Source organism: Erpetoichthys calabaricus, chromosome 2 (genome assembly GCF_900747795.2).
Source record: "Erpetoichthys calabaricus chromosome 2, fErpCal1.3, whole genome shotgun sequence".
NCBI classification, from domain to species: Eukaryota; Metazoa; Chordata; class Cladistia; order Polypteriformes; family Polypteridae; genus Erpetoichthys; species Erpetoichthys calabaricus.
In genome coordinates this window covers 129,753,613-129,781,594 of record NC_041395.2, presented here as the reverse complement: position 1 = coordinate 129,781,594, position 27,982 = coordinate 129,753,613, and the positions used below count along the sequence as shown (strand labels likewise).

The 27,982-nt window shown below is 37.8% G+C and overlaps 1 protein-coding gene across 1 annotated transcript; it reads right to left on the bottom strand.

Annotated features, from left to right (window-relative positions):
• Positions 1-819: 819 nt before the first annotated feature.
• Positions 820-16,322, bottom strand: LOC114645373 (extracellular calcium-sensing receptor-like). Its single transcript, XM_028793233.2, has 6 exons — positions 16,114-16,322; positions 14,573-14,864; positions 12,340-13,164; positions 11,127-11,354; positions 3,626-3,749; positions 820-1,862 (listed from the first exon to the last, which is right to left on the bottom strand). Exons 1-6 carry the CDS (start codon positions 16,302-16,304, stop codon positions 955-957), a joined length of 2,568 nt encoding a protein of 855 aa, XP_028649066.2. The 5' UTR covers positions 16,305-16,322; the 3' UTR covers positions 820-954.
• Positions 16,323-27,982: the final 11,660 nt, after the last annotated feature.

The following is a 27,982-nucleotide window of genomic DNA, read 5'->3' as shown; positions in this document are numbered from 1 at the left end:
ATAGTCCATGTCCTTGAGTGTTTTAGAATAAATGATATACATAATATTAGAGTTTATGCATTTCAGTATACAGTATAATATGTGTGTTTATCAATCTGAATATATACAGCAGTGTATATGTTTTAGTAGACAGTGTATAAATTTCAGTATATTGTTTAAGAGTTTCAGTATAGAATGTATTTCATTACAAGATGTATTTCAGCATAGAGAATAGAAAACAGAAAGAGTTATATCCTAAATGGCATATCAAAAAAAAAAACAAACTGACAAGCATTTTATTAATAACAGTAATTGAAGATTTATTGATATTACAAAAAACACAAACTAACACATGGAGACCAATAATAAAGATGAGATAATAAACAGCTGCAATTTCCAAATGAAAAAGGCTTCATATAACCATATTCCTTGCAAAACAAATGGAATTATACTGAAAGTGTGTTTAGCATGAGTTCTACAAAGTTGCATGTAAGTAAGTAATTCAGGTATTAAATGGTATATCAAATTAATTACATTGTAAAAAGGAGTAATGTGTTAATGAGATATAATACAATAAAACTGAATAATAATGAACATCCATCCGTCCATTATCCAACCCGCTATATCCTAACTCCAGGGTCACGGGGGTCTGCTGGAGCCAATCCCAGCCAACACAGGGCGCAAGGCAGGAAACAAACCCCGGGCAGGGTGCCAGCCCACCGCAGTAATAATGAACATTTCTTTGAAATATGTTTATAAGAAAATGATACAGCTGCTCCAGAAAATTACCATATTAAATAATTGTATTTAATCCATGCATAGTAACATATATAGTAACTATTTAAATGACAGCTAGAGATTTGCCTCAGAATGTACAGAAGAGTGATATATTGTAATATTAATGGTAAAAATAACTTATTTTTCATGTGCTTTCCTCATTAAACTAGTAAGTTGTCCTAAATTATGTCACCAGATTTAGTTTTTATCATATCTGCCCATAAGAACTTTTTTTGTGTTTTTCTCCGGTTTCAAAAGAATAATGTAACATTTTGGAGCAAATATTGCCATAAGTAAGCCAAAGCTTGAAGCTAATATTGCAAATACTTCTACAGCCACTGTATATTTTCCTGGAGAGCTAATGTAAGCAGGAATAAAACTTAACCAAACAGCACAAAAAATGAGCATGCTAAAAGTTATGAATTTAGCTTCATTAAAGGTATCAGGAAGATTTCTTGCAAGAAAAGCTAAGACAAAACAAACGAGTGAGAGAAGGCCAATGTAGCCCAGTAAAAAGCTGAAGCCAGTTACTGACCCAATGTCACACTCAAGTATAATTTTAGCATTCTGATACTTAGTGTTTTTACTGGGAGCAGGTGGAGCTGTTATAAGCCAGATTATGCATATTATGGATTGTACAACAGTAAAAATAAAGACAGTGAATCTTTGTTGGGCAACACCAAACCATTTCATCATGTTATTACCAGGGAGTGTGGCTTTAAATGCCATTATCACAACCACAGTTTTAACAAGAATACATGAAATGCACAGAACAAAACTGACTCCAAACATGATATGCCTCAGCAAACAGTTGAGCTGTGACGGCTGACCAATAAAGCATAGTGAACACAGAAAGCAAAGGCTTAGTGATACCAGTAACAGAAAACTCAGTTCAGAATTATTGGCTTTAACTACTGGAGTGTGTCGATTATACACAAAAACAATTAGTACGCCAAATGATAGGCTACTTCCAAATATCGCTGAAGCTGCCAGAATGATTCCCATAGTCTCCTCATAAGAAAGAAATTCAATTTGTTTCATCAGACACGTGTTTCTTTCTGGATTTGACCAAAAATCAGGAGGGCACTTGAAGCATTCTGGGGAATCTACAACAGAAGTAAAATCTCAATTAGAATGAATTCACAACCCTTAAAAAATAATAGATATAGCTGATACATGCACTCTCAGAAGAGGAACAGCTGATGAAAGGAAAAATGTAGTCTTAAATGAGCAAAAATCAGAATGAACTAGAGAACCAGTGATCAAGTTACCAAAGCCCAAAACCAAAAAACAAATGCACAAATTTCAGATGCTCTGAATTCTTTTAAAAAATCAAAGTACACAAAAGTTGTTTTAGTAATAATTCAGAAAATCAGTGATGTACAAATGGGTGCCACTATGTTTCATATGCTAGGTGTGGTTACTTCCTCTAACACACATTCAGGAACCACGTGACGACTAGGGATGTGTGAAATGACACTTAAGTGCTGATGCTTTCAATACTGACAGTCACCACTTAGGATCAATCTTCGCATAAAAAAATCATTACAGAATTTTTTGTTTTTTTTAAGCAGCAATTTTATTGCTTATTAAATTAGTGTTCTTCTTATAGCAAGAAAAAAATCTTCAGAATGAGAACCACTTGTCCTTCTACCAACACCCATTGGCTTCATAATATACAGTATACACGTGTACACAGAGGAACACAACAGTTGACGCTGAACAGTCCATCAGTCAGTCAAAAGGAAGAGTAGTGGTTTTGTCATAATGAAAAAGAAGTATTGTTTGGAGTCATTTCACTGCACGTAATAGGGGTATTTGGCAAAAATCTGCAAAATACAGTAGCCAAACCACAAATTTAATGAAACACATGAAAGTTTGCCAAGTAAAAAAGCATGAGAAATTACAGAGGAGTGTGATATATGGCCGGCAGTTTGTCCCGGCCAATACCCCCAGGCCGCCAGATGGAGCCCTCCCTGCAACATGGAGGTGCCCCGAATTCCTGCAGGGCCACATGGACCTTGGAGTTTTAGTGCACAGCCCTGCTGGATACCATGGGGGTCACCAGGGGATGCTGCAGGGAGACCCAGGGACTTCTATTTGCCTTATAACCTGGAAGTACTTCCCAGTCGAGGGGACAGAGGTAATGACGTACTTCCGGGCTGAAGAAAAGGAGTTTTACTCGACCCGGAAGTGTTATAAAGTCACATGGACTAAGGGACAAAAACACTTCCGGGTCAAGAAGTATTAAAGGACTATGGGTAACCCCAGCAGATCGAGCTGAGTTGGGAGGAAGGGTGACTGAGCTGCTGGGAGGTGTGGAGGATTATTGATTATTGTTATTGTATTGAGTATTATTGTGATTTATTTAAGTATAGTGGAGTGGAGGTGCTTTGTGCACATTATTAGTATAATAAAACCATTATTTGGATTTTTATCTGGTGTCTGGCATCTGATCTGAGGGTTCAAGGGGACAACAGCACCCCCTATCTGTCACAGGAGGTAATCTCAGGAGGCAGATTCTTCCACATAATTATATACACTTGAAAATTGCAGCCCAGTTTTCCAATAGTTACCCAATATTTTTGTTTATCCATGTCATGTGGGCATGTGGATTAGGGCATTTCTTAAAATGTAATTTTATTATTTAACTCCATTAATAGCAATATTAAAGAGACTTGCTATAAAACCTATATGAGCCAGGTTGAAATCTAAATAATCAAGGTTAACATTTACAGTGCACCATGCAATGTGTCATTTGGCATGGGATTCGTAAAAACAGTGCTAATGTTTGTGATACTCTATCTGTTGAAATAACGGAGACATAGCAACTGGACCTGTTTTAATTAACTGTTTCTTTGACACTTACCTACTTGGGTGCTAATTTCTCCCTCTGTACATAGGACACAATCAAAACAGCACACTGGCTGTCCTTTTTTGTTAGCCTTCCTTGAGCCTGGTAGACAACTTTTACTGCAGACAGATTCTGGAATCTCACAAAGAAAAGATTCAGTGAGAAAGAGCACAAAGGAAACTTAATTCAGCAAAAAACATCTAAAACCAGGGGAAACAAGAAGTTTGCATTAAGAGAGAAAACTGAAAAACTAGGGAAGGAAAAATAGATAACTAAAAGAGACACATGGAAAGGTTGTTGACTACTTGACAAGAACACACGCTTATTTCTTCTAGGTACTTGATTTGCACTGGGGAGTCTAAGTTGCACAGTAATAGAGTACTGAATACAACCCACTAATTTATAAACCGAACCTATGTAAGATGCTGTACTTACCAGACACACTTTATATCCAAGGTTAAGATCAAGGACACATTTATTCTTTATCTTTCCCATCCATAATCCATAAGTATATTAAGAGTGTGTGTCTCGGTTTTGCTCGTGTCATGTGCACAACAGTAAATAAGACCTGGTGAAAAAGTACTGGAGTCTATTCATGAACGGTATTAGAAAAACAAGCATATTACTATGCCAGTTTTAATGTTTGCATTCTTTTCCATCTTTTTTATTGTCTATCACCAGTTTGTGTAAAGATGCAAGTATGGACTTCCTTAATTTTAGTTTCCATAAGTTGAGTTTCAACCTACATACAGTTTCTGTTTATATTCTGAAGATGGTGAAGTCTCTGTCTTTATTCCTGATTGAGTGTTGATGGCAGAAGAATCATTTCCCATGATGTCACAGTAGTAACTGTCAATTGAAACAATATAATTTTTTAGGGCTGGGCTGGAGAGATGCTTTTGGAGGTAAAAAGGGTCTTAGTAAGTTGAGGATTGGCGTAATGTTTGTAAGCTACTAACATGGTGTTTTACATGCATCCTAATACCCTCTCTAGCTTTCAGTAGTGAGAATGTTGATTTATTGCTGGCTGGTTGTACTTTGTTAAGATTAATAGCATTTTGAGGTCTTGGAAATAAAAACCTATTTTGAAATTCCTGCTAGTGTCTTCCTTGCAAGAACTTTGAGCACTGTGATAGATAGATAGATAGATAGATAGATAGATAGATAGATAGATAGATAGATAGATAGATAGATAGATAGATAGATATCCACTACTACACACTCTAGCTGCATAGCACCTAGCTGGGAGTTTCTATGTATATTGTCTCCAAGTCAATCTATGAAGTAGAGAAAAAGAGAGAGAGAGAGAGAGAGAGAGAGAGAGAGAGAGAGAGAGAGAGATTGATCATTCTAGATTGAGAGGCACAGAGTCATCAGTCCAGTGTGTGAAATTGAATCTGACTGTGCTTTCACAAAACAATTCTGAGAGGGGACTCCAAAATTCCTGTAAATGATCAATAGCATGAGAGTAGGATATAATTATGGACTAAGCCGCTAGGTATTGTATGCCGATGGTCTTGTTAATCAGTCTGACAAGTGGCAATGCGCTTAACTGATTGAAACTCAAATTTCATATTTTTATTCTATAGTCATGCTTGTGACTTCTGCTTTTTTTTCTGCAAGCACATCAGGTCACATAAACCACCAAGAATATGAAGGTCTAATTTTTCATCATTAGCAGCACTTGTTAATAAAGAGTATCCGCATGGACAGACTTTTTATCAGCTACATTTCACTAAACTGCTGAGGTGTGTACGGGAAGCAGCAGAAAACAAACATCCACAGCAGTGGTGCACACAAAACTGCATTTTACACCATGACAGCACAGCTGCACACTCTGCTGCACCCTTAAAATGCACCTGCACTCACTGCGTCATAAGTCAAAGAGCTTTTGACCAAAAACAATGTGGTTGTTCCATCATGCCTTCTGTATTCACCAGATCTCACTCCCAGTGACTTTTTTGTTCCCTAAATTAAAGTTGAGACTGAAGGGTAGATAATTTGCTGCCATGTTAGAAATCCAGGAAAAAAATTGCTGTAGTCTCTAGTCATAGTAACAAAAGATGAGCATAGGGATTTTTTTCAGGAATGGAAGAAATGCTGAAACAAGTGTTTTGCATCTCAAGAGGAGTAATTTAACAGTGACTAAATGGGAATTACTGTTAGTTGTATAATAAAGTTTTTTTTTTTTTTTAACAATTCAAAACACCCCTTATATAGCCTTTTTAGTCAGTCATTTTCCAACTATATCCTAACACAGGGTCACAGGGATCTACTGGAGCCAATCCCAGCCAGCACAGGGCACAATGCAGGAACAAATCCCCGGGCAGGGTGCCAGCCCATCACAGGGCACACACACACACACTCCCACAGAAGGGAAAATTTAGGACCGCCAATGCACCTAACCTGCATGTCTTTGGACTGTGGGAAAAAACCAGAGGAAACCCACGCAGACCATGCAAATTCCATGCAGGGAGGACCCCAGAAGCGAACCCAGGTCTCCTTACTGTGAGGCAGCAGCATTACCACTGCGCCACCTTATAGCCTTTTTAGATGTAGTGAATTTACTACTGGAAAGGGCCTTATCTACTGACTCTGTAGGTCTACTGGGAGACAACACTGCTCATTTAGGGAAAGACTGTGATATTTACAGACATATCATTAACTGGAATAGCCTCTTTGATCTGAGTCTGAGTTGTGACTTATTATTGGATGTCAATGCTAATTGTGCTTTGCTCAAATGCAAGATATATTTGCACAGTAGAAGAGCAGAACATAAACTCTCAGCTTCTAGTTTATTGATCCTTCTAAATCCGTAAATTCTAGACATCCAGGGAAGAGGAAGTGATGGACGATCAGCTTATCACCATTGTTGGTGAGTTTAGTTAGATGAATAAGCATCTGCTGGACACTCCTGAAAGTGTGCTTATTGTGATCAGCAAGCAAGTACGTTGATCCCTTTCCCTTAGAATAACCTTTTCTACAGCTGGAGGTGGTTGACATGTAGACAGAATTGACCGAGGCTGTACTGTGGGAACAAATAGCACTTTGTTTCATCAAGGATGCCCTAGACTTGAGATGCCTCACTAAAAGGTACTACTCACTAAAGTTTTTTTTTTTACACACTTCCAAGCAAATAGCAGGTGGCCTTCTTTCTTATCAATGAGAATGGGAAATAACTGGCATATGTCCGATTTTTCTTTTGTCACGTTCAAAGGGTTTATAATTGCACATTAGTATAGGCTGGGTAGCTTTTTGTTTAAATATTTTTCAGAATATTATTACAAGGAATTATTACAAGGAAACATAAATATCTCTTCAAACACAGTTATGGGTGCATGATGGAAAACATCAAGAGTAGATGGTCTATATCTTAATTTAACTATGAAAATAAATATTGTCAACATGAACATGCTTCTAAAGCTCATATATCTTTTCAGGGTACCTTTATATCTCAATAAACCCTTTATTAACAAGTTAGGCTCAACTATAACAGTAGGTGACTTCTACAGAGATCCAAAGTAGAAGGTGGCAGAGTTCTACCTAACTTTCAGTCCTATTACTGGGTGGCAATAAAACATACAATAAAATATTGGTAACTGGGAGATGTCCACAAGTTTACATCAGCTTGGTTTGCAACAGAAAAGGTATCCTGGTCTAAATCTATTTTGTACGCTTTGCTTTCTGCTCCAGTTAAAACTAATACCATGAACCTACCGTAAATCCTGTGAATCACCATTTTTCAAAAATATGGAACCAAATTAGGACTCATATTAAGTTATAGAAGATCTTAGCTATTTTCCCTATATATTAGCCTAGGCAGTATTCAGTCATGGATGACTATAACACTTAGAGATCTGCAGTATATATTGATAATGTATTTGCATCCATAAAACAATTAACATCCAGATACAAAGTTCTGTTATATACAGACTAGAATCCTTGTTGAAATCAAAGGGTTTCCCACATATTTGACCTATTTCTGTTTTTTAAGTGACACTGGCTAGTGTGAATGAAAATTCAGGCAGCATTTCCAAAGGATCTAAAAGAGATTCAAGGTATTTGCCTTTTACCGATCAGAAGGAATAATGGTGGAAGAGATCTGTAAATGAAAATCTCAAAAAAGGAATGGAACTCAGCAAATCATAAGATACATTCTAGAAAAAATGTTTTCATCAATCACATATAACTCATTTAAAATGGTATAAAATATAACCAGGACAAAGTCCAGCTTCTGAGAGATGTCATTAAGCACCTGCATCACTAGGTCGTGTTTCTGAAATGTCCAACACTTAAACCATTTTGGCAAAATTTTTACTACAAGTCTTGGACAGCTTTGGATCTAAATTCATTTCTGCTACCTTAACAGCAGTATTTGCAAATTGGAAACAATGAAATTCTGTTTATGAAGATCTCTTTAAAACTTCTTGTGAGCTCATTAACATAATCTATAATAATAAAAGGCAAAGCCCTCACTGACTGACTCACTCACTCACTCACTGACTGACTCACTCATCACTAATTCTCCAACTTCCCGTGTAGGTGGAAGGCTGAAATTTGGCAGGCTCATTCCTTACAGCTTACTTACAAAAGTTAGGCAGGTTTCATTTCGAAATTCAACGCGTAATGGACATAACTGGAACATATTTTTTGTCCATACACTGTAATGGAGGAGGCGGAGTCACGTATCGCGTCATCACGTCTCCTACGTAATCACGTGAACTAAAAACAAGGAAGACATTTACAGCACGAGTCACACGCGGGAACGAAGGTAAATGACGTTAATTTTTGACTGTCTTTTAATACTGTGTGAGCATACATATTAACACATGTGCAATTAAACGTGTGCATTTACGGGGTGATTTCTGAGGCTTAAAAGCTCACCTTTTATCAAACGCGGGAAGAAAGGTAACTGACATTGTTCACTGTCTTTTAATACTGTGTAACCATACATATTAACACATGTCCAATTAAACGTGTGCATTTACGGGGTGATTTCTCAGGCTTAAAAGCTCGCCTTTTACTAAAAAGGTAAATGCAAAACTATTTTCAATCAGTTTATTGAAACGCTCCCGTTAAGGATTGCAATAACATATTCGCGAGATAAAAGAACGAAGTAGGGGGAAATGGAGGAACAGCCGCAAACAGCGAAGAGCAAAAAATTAATTAAACAATTGAGAACGGAGCGAGTTAAGCATACAAGCATGTTCATAAGGGAAACAAAGCACGGTGTAAAACGTAAGTTTAAATTAAGTTTATAGAAACGCTCCCGCTGCGGATTGCAATAACATATTCGCGAGATAAAAGTTTAATGAGAAGACACGAGGTATAAACGAAGCACACGCCGTGGCGCAACGTTAGGGGCAACAGTTTCAACCATTCTATGATCTGCTTCTCGCAACTGAAAGACGGCACATGGCGGATGTTAGCCGACTTGCTGACCGCAACGTTAGGGGCTTCAACTATGGCGCTGACGCAACATCTCGGTGCCAACACTTTGCAGACTGTACTTAAAAGACACGCCCTCCTCACTGGACAGTTAAAAACACCAATCAAACTAACGATGACATCAAGTATTACCCAATCAAAAGTAGGAAAGGAGGCATCTTCATAAAATGCGTGTGGGATGATTTGCATGAGACGCTGCTTTAAAAAAAAAAATGATAAAAAAAATACGGGATAAATCCCGTCCAATATTGATTCAAAACGGGACGCGCAATTTCATTCTCAAACGCGGCACGATTCCGTATTTTAAAGGACGGGTGGCAACCCTACAGTGCCAGGTAACCACCCATACAATCAGATTGTGATTCAGACTAGGAATGCAATGAATGTAATTACCCCCGATCTACATACAAGGCGAAAGTCTTGCAACATTCAAAGATGATGGTTTGGGATAATTAGTACTTATTAAGTACAACATTGAACATAAAAGACCTTATGAAGCCTTGAACCGAAAAAAGCAAGATCTCAGAGATCGTAAAAAAAAAAAAAGGAGGTAATGTCGTTTTACTCGCTGTAGATTTTAGTCAAACATTACCAGTTATTCCACGAGGGAGACCAGCAGATGAACTCAACGCGTGTTTAAAATCCATGCTTCTCCCATGGTCGGTTATATGTCGCGTGTTCTCGGGTAGGTACACCAAAAAATGTATACATTTAAGCATGTAATGGGCAAAGAAAAAATGAGGTATACCCGAAGGCACTGCAGTAGTACTCAATGTAACTTTACTTCTTAAATGTTAATGTTTTACTGTTTAATAATTTATACGCTTCTTATATATTGTTCAAATTCTTTTATCAAAATACCAGTGACAGCGCAATGCACGATAACATGGAGTGAATACACCATACGCATCTGCCCACGGCCGCCCTGGTGTGCGCAGATAGGAGTTGATTCTAAAATAAAATAAACATAAAAAGAGTAATACATTCATCACCCATAAAGCGGATAGCAGACGTGACGTATTATATGTGTACCACATTTCAAGTCAATACGTGAAACGGTTTGCAAGCTACATGTGATTTAAAATCCTGGACAGACCAACGAAAAGCCACGGTAGCAAATTATACAAGAAGATTTTACTGTTTAATAATTTATATTTATATGAAATGTGCTTCTTATATATTACTTCATATTATCATATGATAATGATGTTAATGTTGTTTATATTGATTTCTATGTTATTGTAAGTGCATCTATGTGTGTATATGTATGTATGTATGTGTATATATATATATATATATATATATATATATATATATATATATATATATATATATATATATATATATATATATAAAATATATATATATAAAAAATATATGTGTATATGTATATATAATATATCTGTATATGTGTGTATATGTGTGTGTATATGTGTATATGTATATATATATGACAGCAACACTCATAACAATGACAACACAATTACATTGACAATTATGTTACATTATTTTTAAAATGTTTCCTTTACTTTTTCATAACCTCTTTAACACACTACTTCTCCGCTGCGAAGCGCGGGTATTTTGCTAGTGTTTAATATAACAGGTGTGCTTAATTTTTTTTACTCTACTGTCTGGTTTATATTATCTAAGATCTGTTTTATTTGGTTTCTTTCTCTGTCCACGACTAACAATTTTCTAATAGCCATTGCCTGACTGATACTGCACCTTACTCTCATTCTTCTTTTTGTGAGAACTAAGGCACATGGCAGTATATCAATTTAAATCTGTTTACATTCATATATACTTTCAGCTATTAGTTTAGCATTCGTGATTTTACTTTATAATTTCCCATATAACATTCTGCGTTTTGCAGTTTACACATATTCTGTTTTTGCAGTATGACTCATATGATCTTATGAAGTAACACAATGAGCTTAAATCAAAGTCTGAATAATAAATGTAGCCGATAGTTTCAGTTTACTTTGAAGTACTGGGCACATAGTAAAAAGGAAAATATGTTTAAAACAACAAATGAAAAATTAAGCTGCATTTTTTTTAAATAACTTACTGAGCCAGAAGGAAAGTTCCAAAATATGTCCCCTTCAGTTAGCGTTAGATCCTGGCCAGTGACGGCTGCTTTATCATAAACACCAACTGTTTTAATTTCTATCTTCCCACTGCTGTCTCGCTGCCAGTTCACTATGTCATAAATTGCTAGGGCATCTCCATTTTTATCAAATGCCACTCTTTCTCCTAAATGTGTGGTGAAGTTGATGCCTTTCAGGTAGTGCATCAGCTTGTAAAGGAAAGAGATTTCATTATTTTAGAATTGCCAAATAAGCCTAAGTAACTTAAAATTAAAGTAAGTAAACATGCAAACACACTTGTGGGTCACAGAAAATTATGGTATAAATATTCAAGATGCTCCTGAATAACAAATATACCTGTATATTTATTTGTACTGCCCCTATGGCTACACTGCAATCCAAAGTAATATCCCATAGTTTTACTGTAATTACAAAGTATTTGCAATCTAAGTACTATAATTCTGTAACATAAAATTCTCAAACCTGCTTTAACAAATTAATTGTTGTCTGTAGTTTATCCTGTCAGCATCAGGAAACAAAGTCTGGATATTGTGCAGCCCCACTGGACTCCACTTCTGAAAACATCCATACTCACATAGGGAAAAATACCACATGGGGAGAACATGCAAAATTCACATAAACACTGAAAGTTGGGATCAATAAGTCACAAACTACTGTGCCACCGTGCAGATTATAATTTAGTTAATCAAACCAAAATTAAGAGGTGGGACAGTGTTGTTAGTGCATTAGTTAGTGTGTGTAAGGAGCTCTCTTAGCAACTCATTGGCGTACATTTAATTGGCCACTCTAACGTGGCTCACTTTGAGTTGGTGTGGGCGTATGTATGCATGTGACTTTTAAACCTTCAGTGGAAGATTACTGCCTTGCCCATAATGCTGCTGGTTCACTTGACCCTTAATTGGGTAAAAAAAAGGGTTGATGGATTTTTCATTTTTAACTAGCTCAGACATTTGCATAAATGTTAGGTTAGATTAGATTAACTATATTAAACAGGAAATTTGGATGAAAACAGCAACAGAAACACAAAAACAAACACTAACGACAAATAATTCAATCAATTAATCAATCAATAACTTAAATATATATTGAGCAGAAACTGCAACAATAACTTAAAGTATAAGTATTCAGTTTGGGATGTTGGGACGTGATCAGGGATTAAGCTGTCTTTCTTACCTGCCAAGGTTGTACATTTGTAATGCTGGCACAGCTCTTATTTTCAAATGGTCCTTTTCCATTTTCACAAGATGCTACCTTATTAAGTGAATGTGCTAATGCATAAACCCCTTTGTAAATATTGTAAGAAATCCGTGATTCTGATACATCTGTATAAGGTGTCTGCTTGCTTCTAACATCCTCAGATCCTGTGCAATACTTGACCTCAGGCAAAGCAGAGGAATTTTTCATACTTGAATTTTCCTTAAATTTACAGTCAAACATTTCTTCCCAAAATCTGGTTGCCAAATTTTGTATTGAAACAGGATTGGGGTTAATATGAAGCAGAAAATTTTTTAATCCTGGAATTTCTCCACTCCGCACAGCAATTCCAAAAGTTCCACCAAATGCTCCAAAATTTTCCTCTGTGGCTAGTACTGTGGCGGTGCTCCAGGATTCACTAGCAATCCACTGCCTGCCGGTGATGTTTTGTTCAGCGATTTCTTTTACCAAAGCATCAACTCTTGATGAAAATAGCACAATCACCTTTGCTGTTGAGTATTTGATAGTATTAATAACTTGAAGCATTTTTGCTCTTTCGCTGATGACAGGCAGATTTTCAACAAATGCAATGCACCCAAACTTGTTCATTTCTTCTTGGAAGCTTTTTGCAGCATACTGTCCATAGTCATCTTCAGTTGCAATAATGCCTACCCAGGACCAGCCATAATGTTTGATAAGTTGAACCATAGCTAGGACCTGAAAGGCATCACTGGGTACAGTTCTAAAAAATGATGGATATTCCAGTTTATTACTTAAGCAGGAGCATGTAGCATAGTAGCTGACCTAATGGAAAAATAAAACATGTTGATTAGAAAGAAAGAAAGAAAGAAAGAAAGAAAGAAAGAAAGAAAGAAAGAAAGAAAGAAAGAAAGAGAAAGAAAGAAATTGATTTTATCTTTGAACAGCTAATACTACTTATGGTGTTAATTAGCTTAAGATAAAATGGACTTAAAATAATTATTTTACACCTACAGAAAAGCATGATCCTATGGTGTCCTGAATAATGGACTATTTGTGCAACAGACATCAGTTTGTGTGGCTGAAGGACAGTGTTTCTGATAAGGATGTGAGGGAACAGTGGAGCACCAGAAGTAATAGTCCTGTCTCCTTTTCTCTTCAATCTGTACACCTCATACTATTAATATAACACCAAGTTAGGTCACTTGCAGAAATTCTCAGATGATTCTGCACTTATGGGGTGTATCGATAAGGAAGATGAGACAAAGTATAGAAGTCAGGTGGAGAACTTACTTCTTGGTGCAAAGAGAAATGTTTCTAACTTAACATCAACAAAAACGAGGAACTTGCTATTGACTTTCAGTGCACCAAAGAGTGACTATTCAGGGAGTGGATGTAGAGGTGGTCCACTCCTACAACTACTTAAGGGTCCACACCAGTGACAGGTTGAACTGGTCTCAGAAAACAGATGAGCTATATAAGAAAAGACAGAACAAGCTCTTTTTTCTTAGGAAACTGTGTTCCTTAATTGTGGGAAGTGACTTCTTTCACATCTTCTACAACTCTTTGATAGACCATACGATTTTCTATGCTGTTGTGTGCTGGGCCAGTAACATCTGTCTATCTCTATTTGATGTAAATGGAAAAATGATTTTACACTATAAAAATGTTCTACAGTGTAAGAACTATAATGATTAACTATACTATGTACATTAATAATATTTTGGTTACATAACTATTGAAATTGTAACAAATGTAAGCCTTTTAACTAAACAGAACATTGTGAGTGAGTGAGTGAGTGAGTGAGTGAGTGAGTGAGTGAGTGAGTGAGCCTATTTTGTATTTTTGATATGGAAAAAAATCTGTGTCCATATTAATTGCACCAAAAAATGCCCCAAAACTAACAGTGAATAAACTTCAGTTATTAATTAATATTTATGTCACACGCAGTACTGTGCTTCTTCATTAATTCCCAATTTAATTTATAGCTGTGTTCTTTACCTTTAATTGATTGCACAATTCTAATTTGAGTTTAAATGGAAAAATATTTATACTACACATTATAAAGAAGTTCTACAGTGTAAGAACTATAAAGATTAAGTACAGTATATACAATAACAATATTTCAGTTACACTAGTATTAATATCGTAACAGATATTGATAATTGACTGAAAAGCTGAAAACCCTTCATTATAAAGTAAAGAGAAAATGTACATGAAATGCGTACATTACCATGGGCAAATGAAACAGCCCCAGTATTCTTGATATGGCGATAGAATGTGAGGACAGAGGATCACCAATAATGGCAACAACAGGCGGAGGTCCTTTACAGTCAGACTCCGTTAAAACCTCATCCATGCCAGTAATGAGGGTAGTTGCTGCCCGTAAAGCGACTTGCAGTCTCATGCAGTTATCAAAGAGCCTATATCCTAATGTGATATTAGGAAGAATAGTAGGGTCTCTGTTTATTTCCTCAATTGCAAACACCATTGTCAAAGCCCACTGAAATACAGAAAAATCCAAACTGCCAAGAAAATGCAATAGCAAACATTAAAAGTATTCATTGGAAGTTCAATAAGGTGAGTCTTACACAGCCAGCATTTTTTATTATTGAATACTGCAATTTGTGTATGACAGTCCAAAAGGCATTAATCTTTTCAAATATTTCAGGACAGTATATCATATACATTTACAACAATTTGTACGGAATGTTTTATGATAAATTGAAGTGACAACAATCCACAAAAGAATACCTCCAATATGAACACTATCCCAATATATTTTTGTAGTCTCACTTAATTTATTCAAGCAGACATTTTCCAAGGGAAACTCAAGTCTGTGAAATGAACACAATAACACAGAGAGCCACTGCTGGCATTTAGAAAGGTGATGCTTCCCATTGTAGTTTGGCAGCAACTATTGTAATTAATACTGGAATATTGAGCTACTATAGAGATTATTCCAAAGAATAATTAAATTTAATTAAGTTAACAACTCTATGAAATATTCATTGTTTGTTCTCTTAATCCAGATATTCTAATGCACAACAGGGGATGAGCCTTCCCAGCCAGTTAGCCTCACACACACATACACACATCTGTGGTATGGGGGACTAATTGTTGCCTGAAAAAAAAAAACAACACAAATAGTGCCCGGGCCAGGATTTGCACCCCAGATTCTGAAGCCATGAGACAGCAGTACTACAAAATTGTACCATTATGACACTACCAACCCTTATGATGAACAGTGCTTCATTTATTTTTAATCAGTTATTCATATTTTTTTGAAAATTAACTATTGGATTTTTAAAACATTTCAGTAAATCTTAAATACACACTATGCATACATTGTATATTCAATTGAGAATTATTTTGACTAACATTAGATTTTTTCAGATTTTAAGAAAATCACTCAGTTAACCATCCTTCATTTAACCATCCCACAATCTCAGAACTTGGACAAGTGGAATGTCAGACTCTTGAACAGACTGGCTTTGTCACATGATCAGATGAAAAAATGGAAGCGAACCTGCATACTTCTGGTTTAAAGTTCAGTCAAATTGATAAACACATTTCTGTATGAGAATAAATAATAATAATTCGCCACATATATGAAACTACTTGTGAAAATGGATGTTTTCATCAATGCAAACAAACAGTAAATACTCAGAATATTCATTAACAACATACATATTTCAAGTTGCATGATCTAAATCAAAAAGCAAATACTGAGGCAAGATACATTTTCATCATTAATACTATAATTCCACTCACCTCTCACAATTCCACTTCTCAGGTTTAGAATGAAAAGTTAGATCTGGTACAATTGATTTCAAACTCACTTCAAATATTCCTCCTAGCATAATATCACCTTTTTTATATAACCCCTGTAGATCAAAATTTTCTTGAATTCTGCATACTGGATCTTCAGCAGAATAGGAACATGTTGTTACATACAAAACCATTAAACAAATGAACCTGGATTTCATGGCTTATTGTTACTTGAAATGCCAGAGTGATTTACCCATTTATAAGCATATTTACACTGCACTCAAGAGATAAAGGTGTCACAAGGATACTGTGAACAGCAGGCATCGCTTAGCTAACCTGGGAATCATTGACATGCTTATTGCATCAGCCTCTTAAACATGTTGTAATTTTGTATACTTTTTAAATGTGATATTAAATCTATTGATAATAAGGGTGTTCTATATATATACTATATTTCATGTGGTGTGTATTTCTTTTACAATCTAGCTAAGGACTGTTCATTTTTTCATATTTTATGTGGTCTGTTTTCAGCATCATCTTGTAAACACAATTTAAACTTACTACTCATTTGTAAAATAATTGTGTTTAGGAATAGTTAGTTTACATAATTACTTAATTGTTTAACATGAAAAATGTTTTTTATCCATATATGAAATTTTCAGAAGGTAAGGCTTCAAAATTTTAAAGGAGAATTTGATGATTTTTGACATTGCGCAAACAAATGTAAAGCTGCTAATAGAAATTAAAAACTGAGAGAAACACAGGTAAAAGCAGAGCATACTGAATTGATTCCTTGAGACTTTTGGAAGGATGAACATTTGTTTGCCAAACAATTGAAAGACAGATGTTAAACCTAAACCCCAACCCCCCCATCGTTTTCAAAACGTTTATGACTGCCTGTCATCCTTTAAATGTAGTTTTGTGCTGTATTGAAGAGAAATAAAGACACATCTTTAAAGATCCACATAGGTATCCTTTACTCCCTAAGTATTAAAAGGAAAATGAGATACTATTACAATTTGAATTTATTTCCCCATGCCATACATGTTGCTACCTGAAAGAGCTTTATTTTATGCTGACACAGGGAGAATATGTGAAAACTACATAGCAGTAGTGTCTGAGCCAGGACTTACGCCCAGAACTCCAGAATTACCTTGTTCCCACAACATAAACAACTGAAATTTCAAAGTGAAGGCGAAAATGAGCATAATCTTAATGACACAGAAAACTGATACTTTAAATCATCCATCCATTATCCAACCCGCTATATCCTAACTACAGGGTCACAGGGGTCTGCTGGAGCCAATCCCAGCCAACACTGGGTGCAAGGCAGGAAACAAACCCCGGGCAGGGCACTAGCCCACTGCAGGGCACACACACACACACACACACACTAGGGACAATTTAGGATCGCCAGTGCACCTAACCTGCATGCCTTTGGACTGTGAGAGGAAACCAAAACTGGAAATTTCTGGAATGATACAATAATGGAGAAATCGACTATGATTATATTAGAAAAGAGTTCAGTTTAAAACAGGAATTAGTTGTGAAATGGTTGATTTCCTTTGAGGGTGGGATTGAGAAGCACTTTGTAAAGGGTGAAAAGTCAGTGCTCCATATAACTTACTGAATAGTGGTCCTAAATCTTGCAAAGAAACCCCTGACTTTAGATAAGTGCTGGTGACAAATAGCATTAAAGGACTACCTTAATAAAGTAAAAGGGAAGCAATAGATAGGAGAGACCATGTTTAGAAATCTTGAAAATAAGATAGCCAACTTCCTTGTGCAAATTAGGAATATTTTATAGAAAGACAAAGGGCTGGTGGCATTGTTGATCATTTTGTATATTTATTTTATTTACCATCTATCTTCATTGGATTAAAAGAAGCTTAACAGCTTAAAGGCTTTAGCAATGGTAATTACCTGTAGGACCAGGGGTTATCGCTGTGTACTAATGGCTTCTCCTCTCCTCCCTCTACAGAATGAAAGACTGACAGCAACTCCATTGTTGATGTCACTTTCATGTCTGTCAGCCTGGACCTTCCCCTCTCTGCCACTTGAACTCATAACCCGGAAATCGGACATCTTCAGTTCCTGTTCAGAACTCCAGACTGAAAAGAATCCTCTGTATTTACTGTGTATTTTCTTTGCTTTTTCAAGTCCAATTATACAGGCTCACCAAGATGGGATCTTCGGCTTGTATGTGGGCTTTTCAATTCACAAACTGCACACTCACCAATTATTTGCATAAGACTTTCCATCTCTGTTGTGCCCAATTGTTACTTTATTTGGCTATCTTCTATATTATTTAGGCCCAAAAAGCCACAATACAAATTATTTGTCCAGTATTGCCACCAACAATTTTTGTCTATATGGCCTTAAGTACCACAGTTCTTAAAAAAACTAAGTACTATCCCACAAACATTGTTTCCCTTATACCTTGTCCTACAAACTTTAAAAGGTTTGTACTATACCCTATAAAAAACTGTTAACATTAAATATCATACAATTTGTGTCCTAATCTTGTATGTGGTCCTAATGCAAAATCCACATTCATTAATATTAAAATTTTGTTCCATCTTTATGTATCCATTACTGTTACACATATGAAATTAACATCCATCATGAAAAACAATACTTATCAAACAAATGGTAGGTATTGCTTGTTTCAATAGTCTTCCAGTTTATATAGGCTCACTAAAGTGGTGCCCCAACTCTTTATCTTTTTTTGTGTCCTATTTCTCGATAGATAGATAGATAGATAGATAGATAGATAGATAGATAGATAGATAGATAGATAGATAGATAGATAGATGTTTATGTGTATACAGTATATATATACCTTTTATATATACATATATATACAGTATGTGGAGCAATTCTGTAAGGCCTGTCCCGCCTGTCAAATAGTTTCCACTCACAGATCTGCCAGGGTACCTCTTGTACCAATGCCTAATTAGATGTCCCCTTTGAGAAGGTAGGATTAGACATTGTTGGCCACTTCACAGGAGTAAAAGTGGCTTTCAGTATATGCTCATGTTAGTCAATTATGCAACAAGATACCAAGAATGCTGCGGCAGGTGGACGTATTGCAAAATCACTCTCAAAAATTTTCACACATATAGGTATTCCTCGCGAGATTTTGGCTGATCAAGGCATGCCCTTTATGTCTCGTATCATGAGGCAACTATGCAAATGTTTTGCAATTAAGCAGTTACACTCCACGGTTTATCATCCTCAGATGAATGGCCTGACTGAACGATTTAATAAAACCCTAAAACAGATGATTTGGCGGGTAGCCCATGACGACCCAACCTCCTGGGATATGGTACTGCCTTTCCTCCTGTTTGCTGTCTGAGAGTCCCCTTCAAGCGTCCACCTGGTTGAGTCTTTTCAAACTATTATTTGGCTGCTGACCGTATGGGGTGTTAGACATTTTTCGGGAAGAATGGACGGGGACTTGCGAGACACCCCGTGGGGGGGGGGGGGTATTTGTTGACCGAGTTGTTTCGCTGCAAGAACAGGTTACCAGATTGTCCTCTATTGTGGTACAACATCAGCAGCATGAGCAGCAGGCACAAAAGCATCATTATGACAAGACAAGTAAACTCTGCGAGTTTAAGGAGGGGGATTGTGTGCTGGTGTTGAGCCAGTCTGATCCACATAAATTTCGGGCTGAATGGCAAGGGCTGACAGTAATAGAAGAGCGTATGTCCCCTGTGAGTTATAAAGTCAGGATTCCCGGTCGACAGAAACCAGTACAGATTTTGCATGTTACCCTTTTAAAGGAGTAGCATGACCCCCACGCTGTCCTGGCCATGTCCACAGTGGTCCCCCAGACTGAGGTCACTATTGGGGATGATTTAACTGACATTCAGAAAGCAGAATTGTTATCTCTGATTGAGAGTAACTCCAATGCCTATTCGGCCACGCTTGGCTGGACAGACATTGCGGAACACAAGATCATAACTTCTCCTGGTGTTACTGAAGAAGTGCAGCAGATGCTTCAGTTAGGTGTAATTAGTTCGAGCAAAAGCAAGTGGCAGAGCCCAATTGTACTTGAATCAAAGCCTGATGCTTCGGTTTGGTTCTGTATTGATTTTTGCCATTTGAATAAGATTTCCAAGTTTGATGCATACCCGATACCATGTGTGGATGAGCTGTTGGAGAAGCTCAGGCAGGCCTCATATATTTCCACCCTAGACCTCACAAAGGGTTATTGGCAGGTGCCCTTGGAGGAGTCCAGTTGTGAGAAGACCGTGTTCTCCACTCCGCATAGGCTGTTTGAATATACAGCAGTTCCTTTGTGCACCGTTGACCTTTCAGCAGATGATTGACCAGTTTCTGTGTCCCCATTCCACGTACGCAGGTGCCTATCTTAACGATGTGGTCATTTTCAGTAACGACTGGGAAACTCATCTTATCCACCTTCAGGTGGTGCTTGACAGTTTGCGGCTTGCAAGGTTGATGGCTAACCCTAAGAAGTACAAGCTGGTATGTGAGAAACCCACTATCTGGGATGTTCGTGCCCTCCTCGGGTTCGTGGGATAATACAGGCGGTTCATTCCTAATTTTGCGCATCAGGCCGCCCCCCTCACTGACTTGACAAAGGGCAGAAAGAATTGTAATGCTGCCTGGACCGATGCTTATGACAGAGCCTTCTCGGACCTAAAAAGCCATTTTATCCTCTTTCCGGTTCTGCGCAATCCCGACTTTTCAAAGGAATTTATTCTGTAAACATATGCAAGCACTTTCAGTTTAGGAGCAGTGCTTTCACAGTGTTTTGAGGGGAAAGAACACCCCATCACGTTTCTTAGAAGGAAACTGCTGCCCAGGGAGCGTAATTATTCGGCCATTGAAAAGGAGTGTTTAGTGATTAAGTGGGCAGTGTAAGCTCTCCGCTACTACCTCTGGGGTTGGCGGTTCTCCCTGGTGACTGACCACGCTCCGCTTCAGTGGCTGTACAAACAGAAGGATACGAATGCCCATTTTACTCAGTGCTCTATTAGTTTGCAGGCTTTTGCTTGTGATGTTCGCCACTGTCCCAGAGCTGCACATATCAATGCTGGTGTTCTCTCCTGCCTGGCTGAGCCCAACTTAGACAGTCACTTTGCCCACACTGGTGTGGACAAAGCGGGGAGGGGTTGTGAAGTTTCTGAAGTCTTTTGGGACCCCCTCTAACGGGACAACATGCCAAAGCGCGATTGCCATGTCAGTGGAAGACTGCTTGCCTGTCGCTGAGGCAACCACAGGTTCACAGTGTTGCAGTATAGCGCCACAGAAACAACTACAAGCTGATAGCGGCCACGCTATAAGTGCCTGATGCCAATGGCTGATACAAGGAACATTATAAATGAAGGGAACAGTATAACCTAACCACTGACCTGGCCCCAACCCAGCCCAGTTGCTGTATCTGTGTATAGGAGAGTGGTAGATCCCGTTAAAATAAATAACCATGTTGTTCCTGTGTCAAATAAAAAAAATAAAGCTGGTTTTGCTAAAGGACTGAGACTCAGCCTCGTTTTTGGGTGCAAGACAGCGACTCATGCATCACTCTATACAGTATATATATATATATATATATATATATATATATATATATATATATATATATATATATATATATATATATATATTGTAGCAGTAGGAGGCGCTAGAGCTCTCTTGAACCCTCAGGTACCACTCCAAACACCGGGTAAAATTATAATTATTATTTATTTTATAATAACTATGTGCACAAAGCACCCTCCACTCCACACTACACATACAAGTACAATAATCAATAATCACTAACAACCTCCACTCCCAAACACTTCGCCACCCTGCCTCCCAGCTCAGCTCAATGTGTGGCTTTCCCAGAGTCCTTTTATATTCCCTGACCCAGAAGTGTTTCCCATCCCACAGTCCATGTGATTTCTTAACATTTCCGGGTCAGATAAAAAGTCCTTCTCTTCAACCTGGAAACACGTCGTTCCCTCTGGTCATATGATTATGATGTGCTTCCGGGTTATAGGGCACGAATAAGTCCTTGAGCCTCCCTGCAGCTCCCTCTGGTGGGCCCCACAGTGTCCAGCAGGGTTGGGAATAAAAACTCCATTGTCCATAATTCCCTGCTGGTCTTGGGTGCACTTCTATGCTACAGGGAGGGTTCCATCTAGCGGCCTGGGGGTATTGGCCGGGATGAACAGCCGGCCATCTCCCACAATATATATATATATATATATATATATATATATATATATATATATATATATATATATATATATATATATATATATATATTGTGGTAGTTCAGCCTTGGCACAGACAGACACGGACACAATGTTCCAAAAACACACTCTTTAATTTATAAAAGTCCAGCACACAACACAGTGACCCTGCACCAAACACCTTTCTTGTCCTTTTCTCTCCTTTCCTGACTTCTCCTGCCGCCGCCTCTCCATCTCTTCTCCTGAGCGTTGCCTTTCTCCTCCCAACTCGGCTCTTCACTTGGAGGAGGCGGCTTCTTTTATAATCAACCAGATGTGCTGCAGGTGCTTTCTGATGATTTTCCAGTGGAACTTCCTGGTGTGGCAGAAGTGCCACATGAGCACTTCCGGGTGTCCCTGGAATCTCGTCCGCCAGCACTTCCCGGTGTGGCGGAAGTGCTGACACCCAGGGCTCCACAATCCTCCGGGCGCCCCCCTGTGGTGGCCACAGACCCCAATGGGGTTAAGGTTCCATGCTCCATTCCCGTGGTCCCCATACAGACCAGGGTGGCCGCCCTTTCGTGGCCCAGGGGAGGTATAATCCCTCTCCTGGTCCTTCTAGGCGTCCCAGCCGGGCATGGGTCCTGGCCATTCACCACAATATATATATATATTGTAGCAGTAGAGGCGTTGCTCCGCCTCTTGAACCCTCAGGTACCACTCTGAACACCAGGTGAAAGTACAATAACTATTTATTTTTCTATTATATAGTGCACAAAGCACCCTCCACTCCACACTCATAAACCACAATAATAAACACAATAATCACTCCTCCTCGCCCAGACACTTGCCACCCTACCTCCCAGCTCAGCTCAGTGTCTGGGCTTTCCCACAGTCCTTTTATACACCCTGACCCGGAGGTGTTCCTGTCCAACAGTCCACAGTTCCTTATTCCTTCCGGGTCAGGGTAAACAGTCCTTTTCCTCAACCCGGGAGCACGTCGTTTCTTCCTGTCACGTGATGATGACGTACCCCTGGGTTATAGGGCACATAAGAGCCCACGAGCCCCCCTACAGTGACGCCTGGTGGCCCCCAAGGTATCCAGCAGGGCTGTGTGTAGAAACTACATAGTCCATGAGGCCCTGCTGGAATTCGGGGCACGTCTACACTGTTGGGAGAGCTCCTCCTGGCGGCCTGGTGGTGAGGGCCGGAATGGGAAACCGGCAATCCACCACAAAATATATATATATACAGTATATATATATATATATATATATATATATATATAAATATATATATATATATATATATATATATATATATATTATGTGCAGTGGTTACAAAGAAAGGACAGAGCCGCCTGTACTTCCTTAGAAGACTGGCATCCTTCAACATCTGCAGTAAGATGCTGCAGATGTTCTATCAGATGGTTGTGGCGAGTGCCCTCTTCTACGCAGTGGTGTGCTGGGGAGGCAGCATTAAGAAGAAGGATGCCTCACGCCTGGACAAACTGGTGAGGAAGGCAGGCTCTATTGTTTGCATAGAGCTGGACGGTTTGACATCCGTAGCAGAGCAACGGGCACTCAGCAGGCTCCTATCAATTATGGAGAATCCACTACATCCATTAAACAGTGTCATCTCCAGACAGAGGAGCAGTTTCAGCGACAGACTGCTGTCACTGTCCTGCTCCACTGACAGACTGAGAAGATCATTCCTCCCCCAAACTATGCGACTCTTCAATTCCACTAGAGGGGGTAAATGTTGAACATTATTCAAGTTATTGTCTGTTTTTTACCTGCATTTTTTATTACTCTTTAATTTAATATTTTTTGCTGCTGGAGTATGTGAATTTCCCCCTGGGATTAATAAAGTATCTATCTATCTATCTATCTATCTATCTATCTATCTATCTATCTATCTATCTATCTATCTATCTATCTATCTATCTATCTATCTATCTATCTATCTATCTCAAAGCTAAAATTGTGTTGATAGCAATGTTTTAAAAAATTGCAAATATATGTCATATAAAGGAGATACAAAGAAAGAAAGTTTCCTTACTTGATTTTTTATTTCACCATCTGTACAAGATATACAGTCAAAACAGCATTTTGGCACTCCTTTCCTAAATGCTTTTCTAGTGACAGGTTGACAGCTTTTGCTGCAAATGAACACTTTTAACACAGCCAATTAATTGAAAATGAACAGATTAAAATATAGAGTGAAACCTTAAGCAAAGCAAACAAAAATTCTTAAAAACCTATAATGCTAGTCAGAAATTCATTTTTAATTGTATTGGAGTATGGTAGAAATCAACATCTTAATTAAAGAAAAGAAACCCCTACCGGGACAAGTTTGACAGAACCTTTTTGATTCTGTATTCAGGCAGAAGCAAAGCTGTTCATTGTGTCTTTTATTAATCCTTGGCAAATGCCTTAGAAGGAGCATCCATCACAGCAGTCTGATACAGAATGATCAATAAACAAACGGTAGAGGTCTGTTTTATAAACAACTGAATTAACATAGTGTCAATCAATGCATACATTTTACTGGTTGGTTTGTTGGTTTATATATCAGATAACTTTGATTTGCTACCTTTGGTTTGTCTGTAAAAGTAATGGGCACACAAAATCCTGAAGTTTTCTTATTAGGTTATGTTGATATGGTATTGAATGGTAATACTGGTAAAAAAGATTTTTTTTTGTACTTTAGTAGATTATAATTTTCATATGAGAATTTTCTAAACATTCTCATCTGTGTTGTCAGATATGTTGTTTGAAAGTATCAGACACCAAAGTTTAAGCATTTGAAATGGGAGTCATTTCAGCATCACATTTCAAAGCATACATATTGGGAAAATACCAGTTTTTGAAATGAATAGAGATTATTATCTTCAATTAGATTAAATATTTTGTTGTGTAAAATAAGAGACAAACAGCTGTAATCCCAGAATGAAACCCCCTCATGTATTAATTCTGTAATACTTATTTTCTGTTAGAGTCTAACTATATCCACAATGATTGTCCAGCACTCTAACACTGAAGCACCACACCTTTGAACTTCTGTTCTACCAGTAAGCTTGCACAATAGGCCTTGCATTGGGTTTGTGTTTGTGCTATAATAAACTTTCTTGGTTCTTAATTTTGGAATGCATAGTATCATCCCACACCATTTTTAATTTCTGGCTAATCACAACCAAGAAACAGATTGGGTAAAACTATACCCTGAAGACATTGCATTGTACTCTGCAGATAGGAGATATGAAATGATATATGATTTCAACCAAGTGAAAATTGTGACTAGAATAACCAGAAAGAGCATAACACCATCGGTTTTGAGCTGTAGTCTATTGCCTCTTCCACTTGTAGGCAAAATGGTGTTGTGTGCGTAAGTTCTCCACACTTGTAGCAGCTGACTATCTTTTGGAAGGTTTGAGTTGTTGCAGTCATTTCCAGAAAACCTTGGGTTCCTGTATAGCAGAAATTCATTTTGAAGGTTGAATCTTCCTCTTCTCTGGTTTTGTTGCTTCTGCCTCTGAATTCATGTTCTGGAGCACAGTATAGTAATGGTCTACACATTCAGATAACTCATTGACTGTTCTCTATGAATGCCATTGCACTAACATGAAGAGGGACACTAAGAGAAACTAAATGAATCATTCTGTCATGACTAACTCCATGGCACATTCCCTTAAGATATCAAACAGGTACAACTTTACCATCTTGCCTGAGTCATAGGCTGAGATCTTTTAGAGGCATAACTATCATCACTCAGTATCTAGCCAGTTCTCTTTCATAGGGTGTTGTAATTACGACTAGATTTCTATTGAGGTCATAGGATGCCTGGAGGGAATACAATGAACGTATGCTCTCATTCTTCCTTTGACCATCTGAAGCAAAGTGTTGTTCTTTCTAAAATATTTAAGTTCACCTCAGTGTTGTTGCTTTCAAGCTGAACCTTAGAAGCTGCTGGAAACTTTGGTATCGGTGTACCAGCTGCTTTTCTTGAAACAGAAGTTTCAGTGAGAACAGTCTGTGCTGGAAAACTACCTTTAGCTAACAGTTGTCTCAGAAACTCCTTGATTGTTTTATCATAGAAGGGTTTTAAGGAGTGACCCTACTCCCCTTAGCATTTTATAGTCCTATACCCAAATAGTACCTTATAATATTTACACATTTTCCAGCCTAATATCAGGTCTCAGCCTTCTGTGTCTCCCTGCTAATGCTTGTGTTCATGCTCAAACCACATAAGAGTTGACTGCACTGATAACTTTAATTATTACTTTACCATTAACCCTCTAGTTCTCGGACAGTAAGATAGAATACTAAGCAAAGTAGGGAGCAGGTTCCAACTTTTATTCATTCATCAATGTAGAGAAAAGCCAAGCAAAATGACACCTTTTATTGGCTAACTAGAAAGATTACAATATGCAAGCTTTCGAGTTGCCTCGAAAGCTTGCATATTGTAATCTTTCTAGTTAGCCAATAAAAGGTGTCATTTTGCTTGGCTTTTCTCTACATTCATAATGGCTAACACGGTACAACACCCTAGTACTACATTCATTCATCAAAAATTTTAACTTTGCTATAGATTCTAGTATTCTTAAATGTGGCTAAAGACAAATCAAAGCAGAAATGGGTGTAACAACAGTACAATCTGATTGGACAGCAGTTCTTCTTGCTAGGATTCTAGGTTCCCAATGTGCATGGATATCATTTGACTCTTTCAATATTGTGTTGCATTTCTGAGCTGATATGTTTTCTATTTGGTATCATGTCTGGATGGATACTGATGGAAGGAGCGAGGGACAATCAACTGCTGGCATGAAATATAGTTGTGCCTGTCGTGTTCTTCCTTACTGCGCACATTGACCCAATGGGGCATCATAGTTTAGAAACCAACAACCTCCTCATGTTTTGGCCTCATTCCTTTCAACTCACCCTGCCTGGCACAGCCTATGTTCTACCAATCACTACTACTAACCTTCTACCAACCAACATTCCACTCATGGCTGTGGGATAGGTAAGGTGGTTCATTTTGTGCTGCAGTCCTAAACTTTAGGTTGAAGTTCATCTTTTAACTGGTTTTGACCTGTTATGCATTGAGCAGAGGAAACAAGCAAATTCTTATTATCCATTGACTAAAATGTTACAGTGTAAAACTTTCTTTAAAACTTCAAAGTTTTTCTCTTGTACATACCTCATCATTATCAGAATATTATTTGAAAAGTCTATTACAATATGAAAGGAAACACACCAAACATTTATCCACAGTTAATCCTCATGTCACTGATATTGGTCTGATCCATAGGATTGGACATTAACCCTGATCATTATGCCAGTATAAAATAAAAGGCAAAAGAAAGATGAACAGTTGGGTCCCAAACCTCACTTATTTATCCTGTACTATTCAAAAGTTTGCACTATCACGTTGCCACCAGTGAGTATTGCACTGATGTGGTAAACTGTTGATTGCATCAATGTCTGGAACAACTGAGTGTTGCCAGAGGCAGCCTTTAAAAATGCTGCAGTATTGGACAGAGTCAGGTTAGGGGGTTTTCTTGCAGGTCAGTGACTTCTAGACTCGCTATAGATTACTCACACTCACTGACAGATGGTGGTGATTGATTTAGTAGGTTATCAACTATTGCTGTGCTTTACAAACACATATTAATTACATTTTTA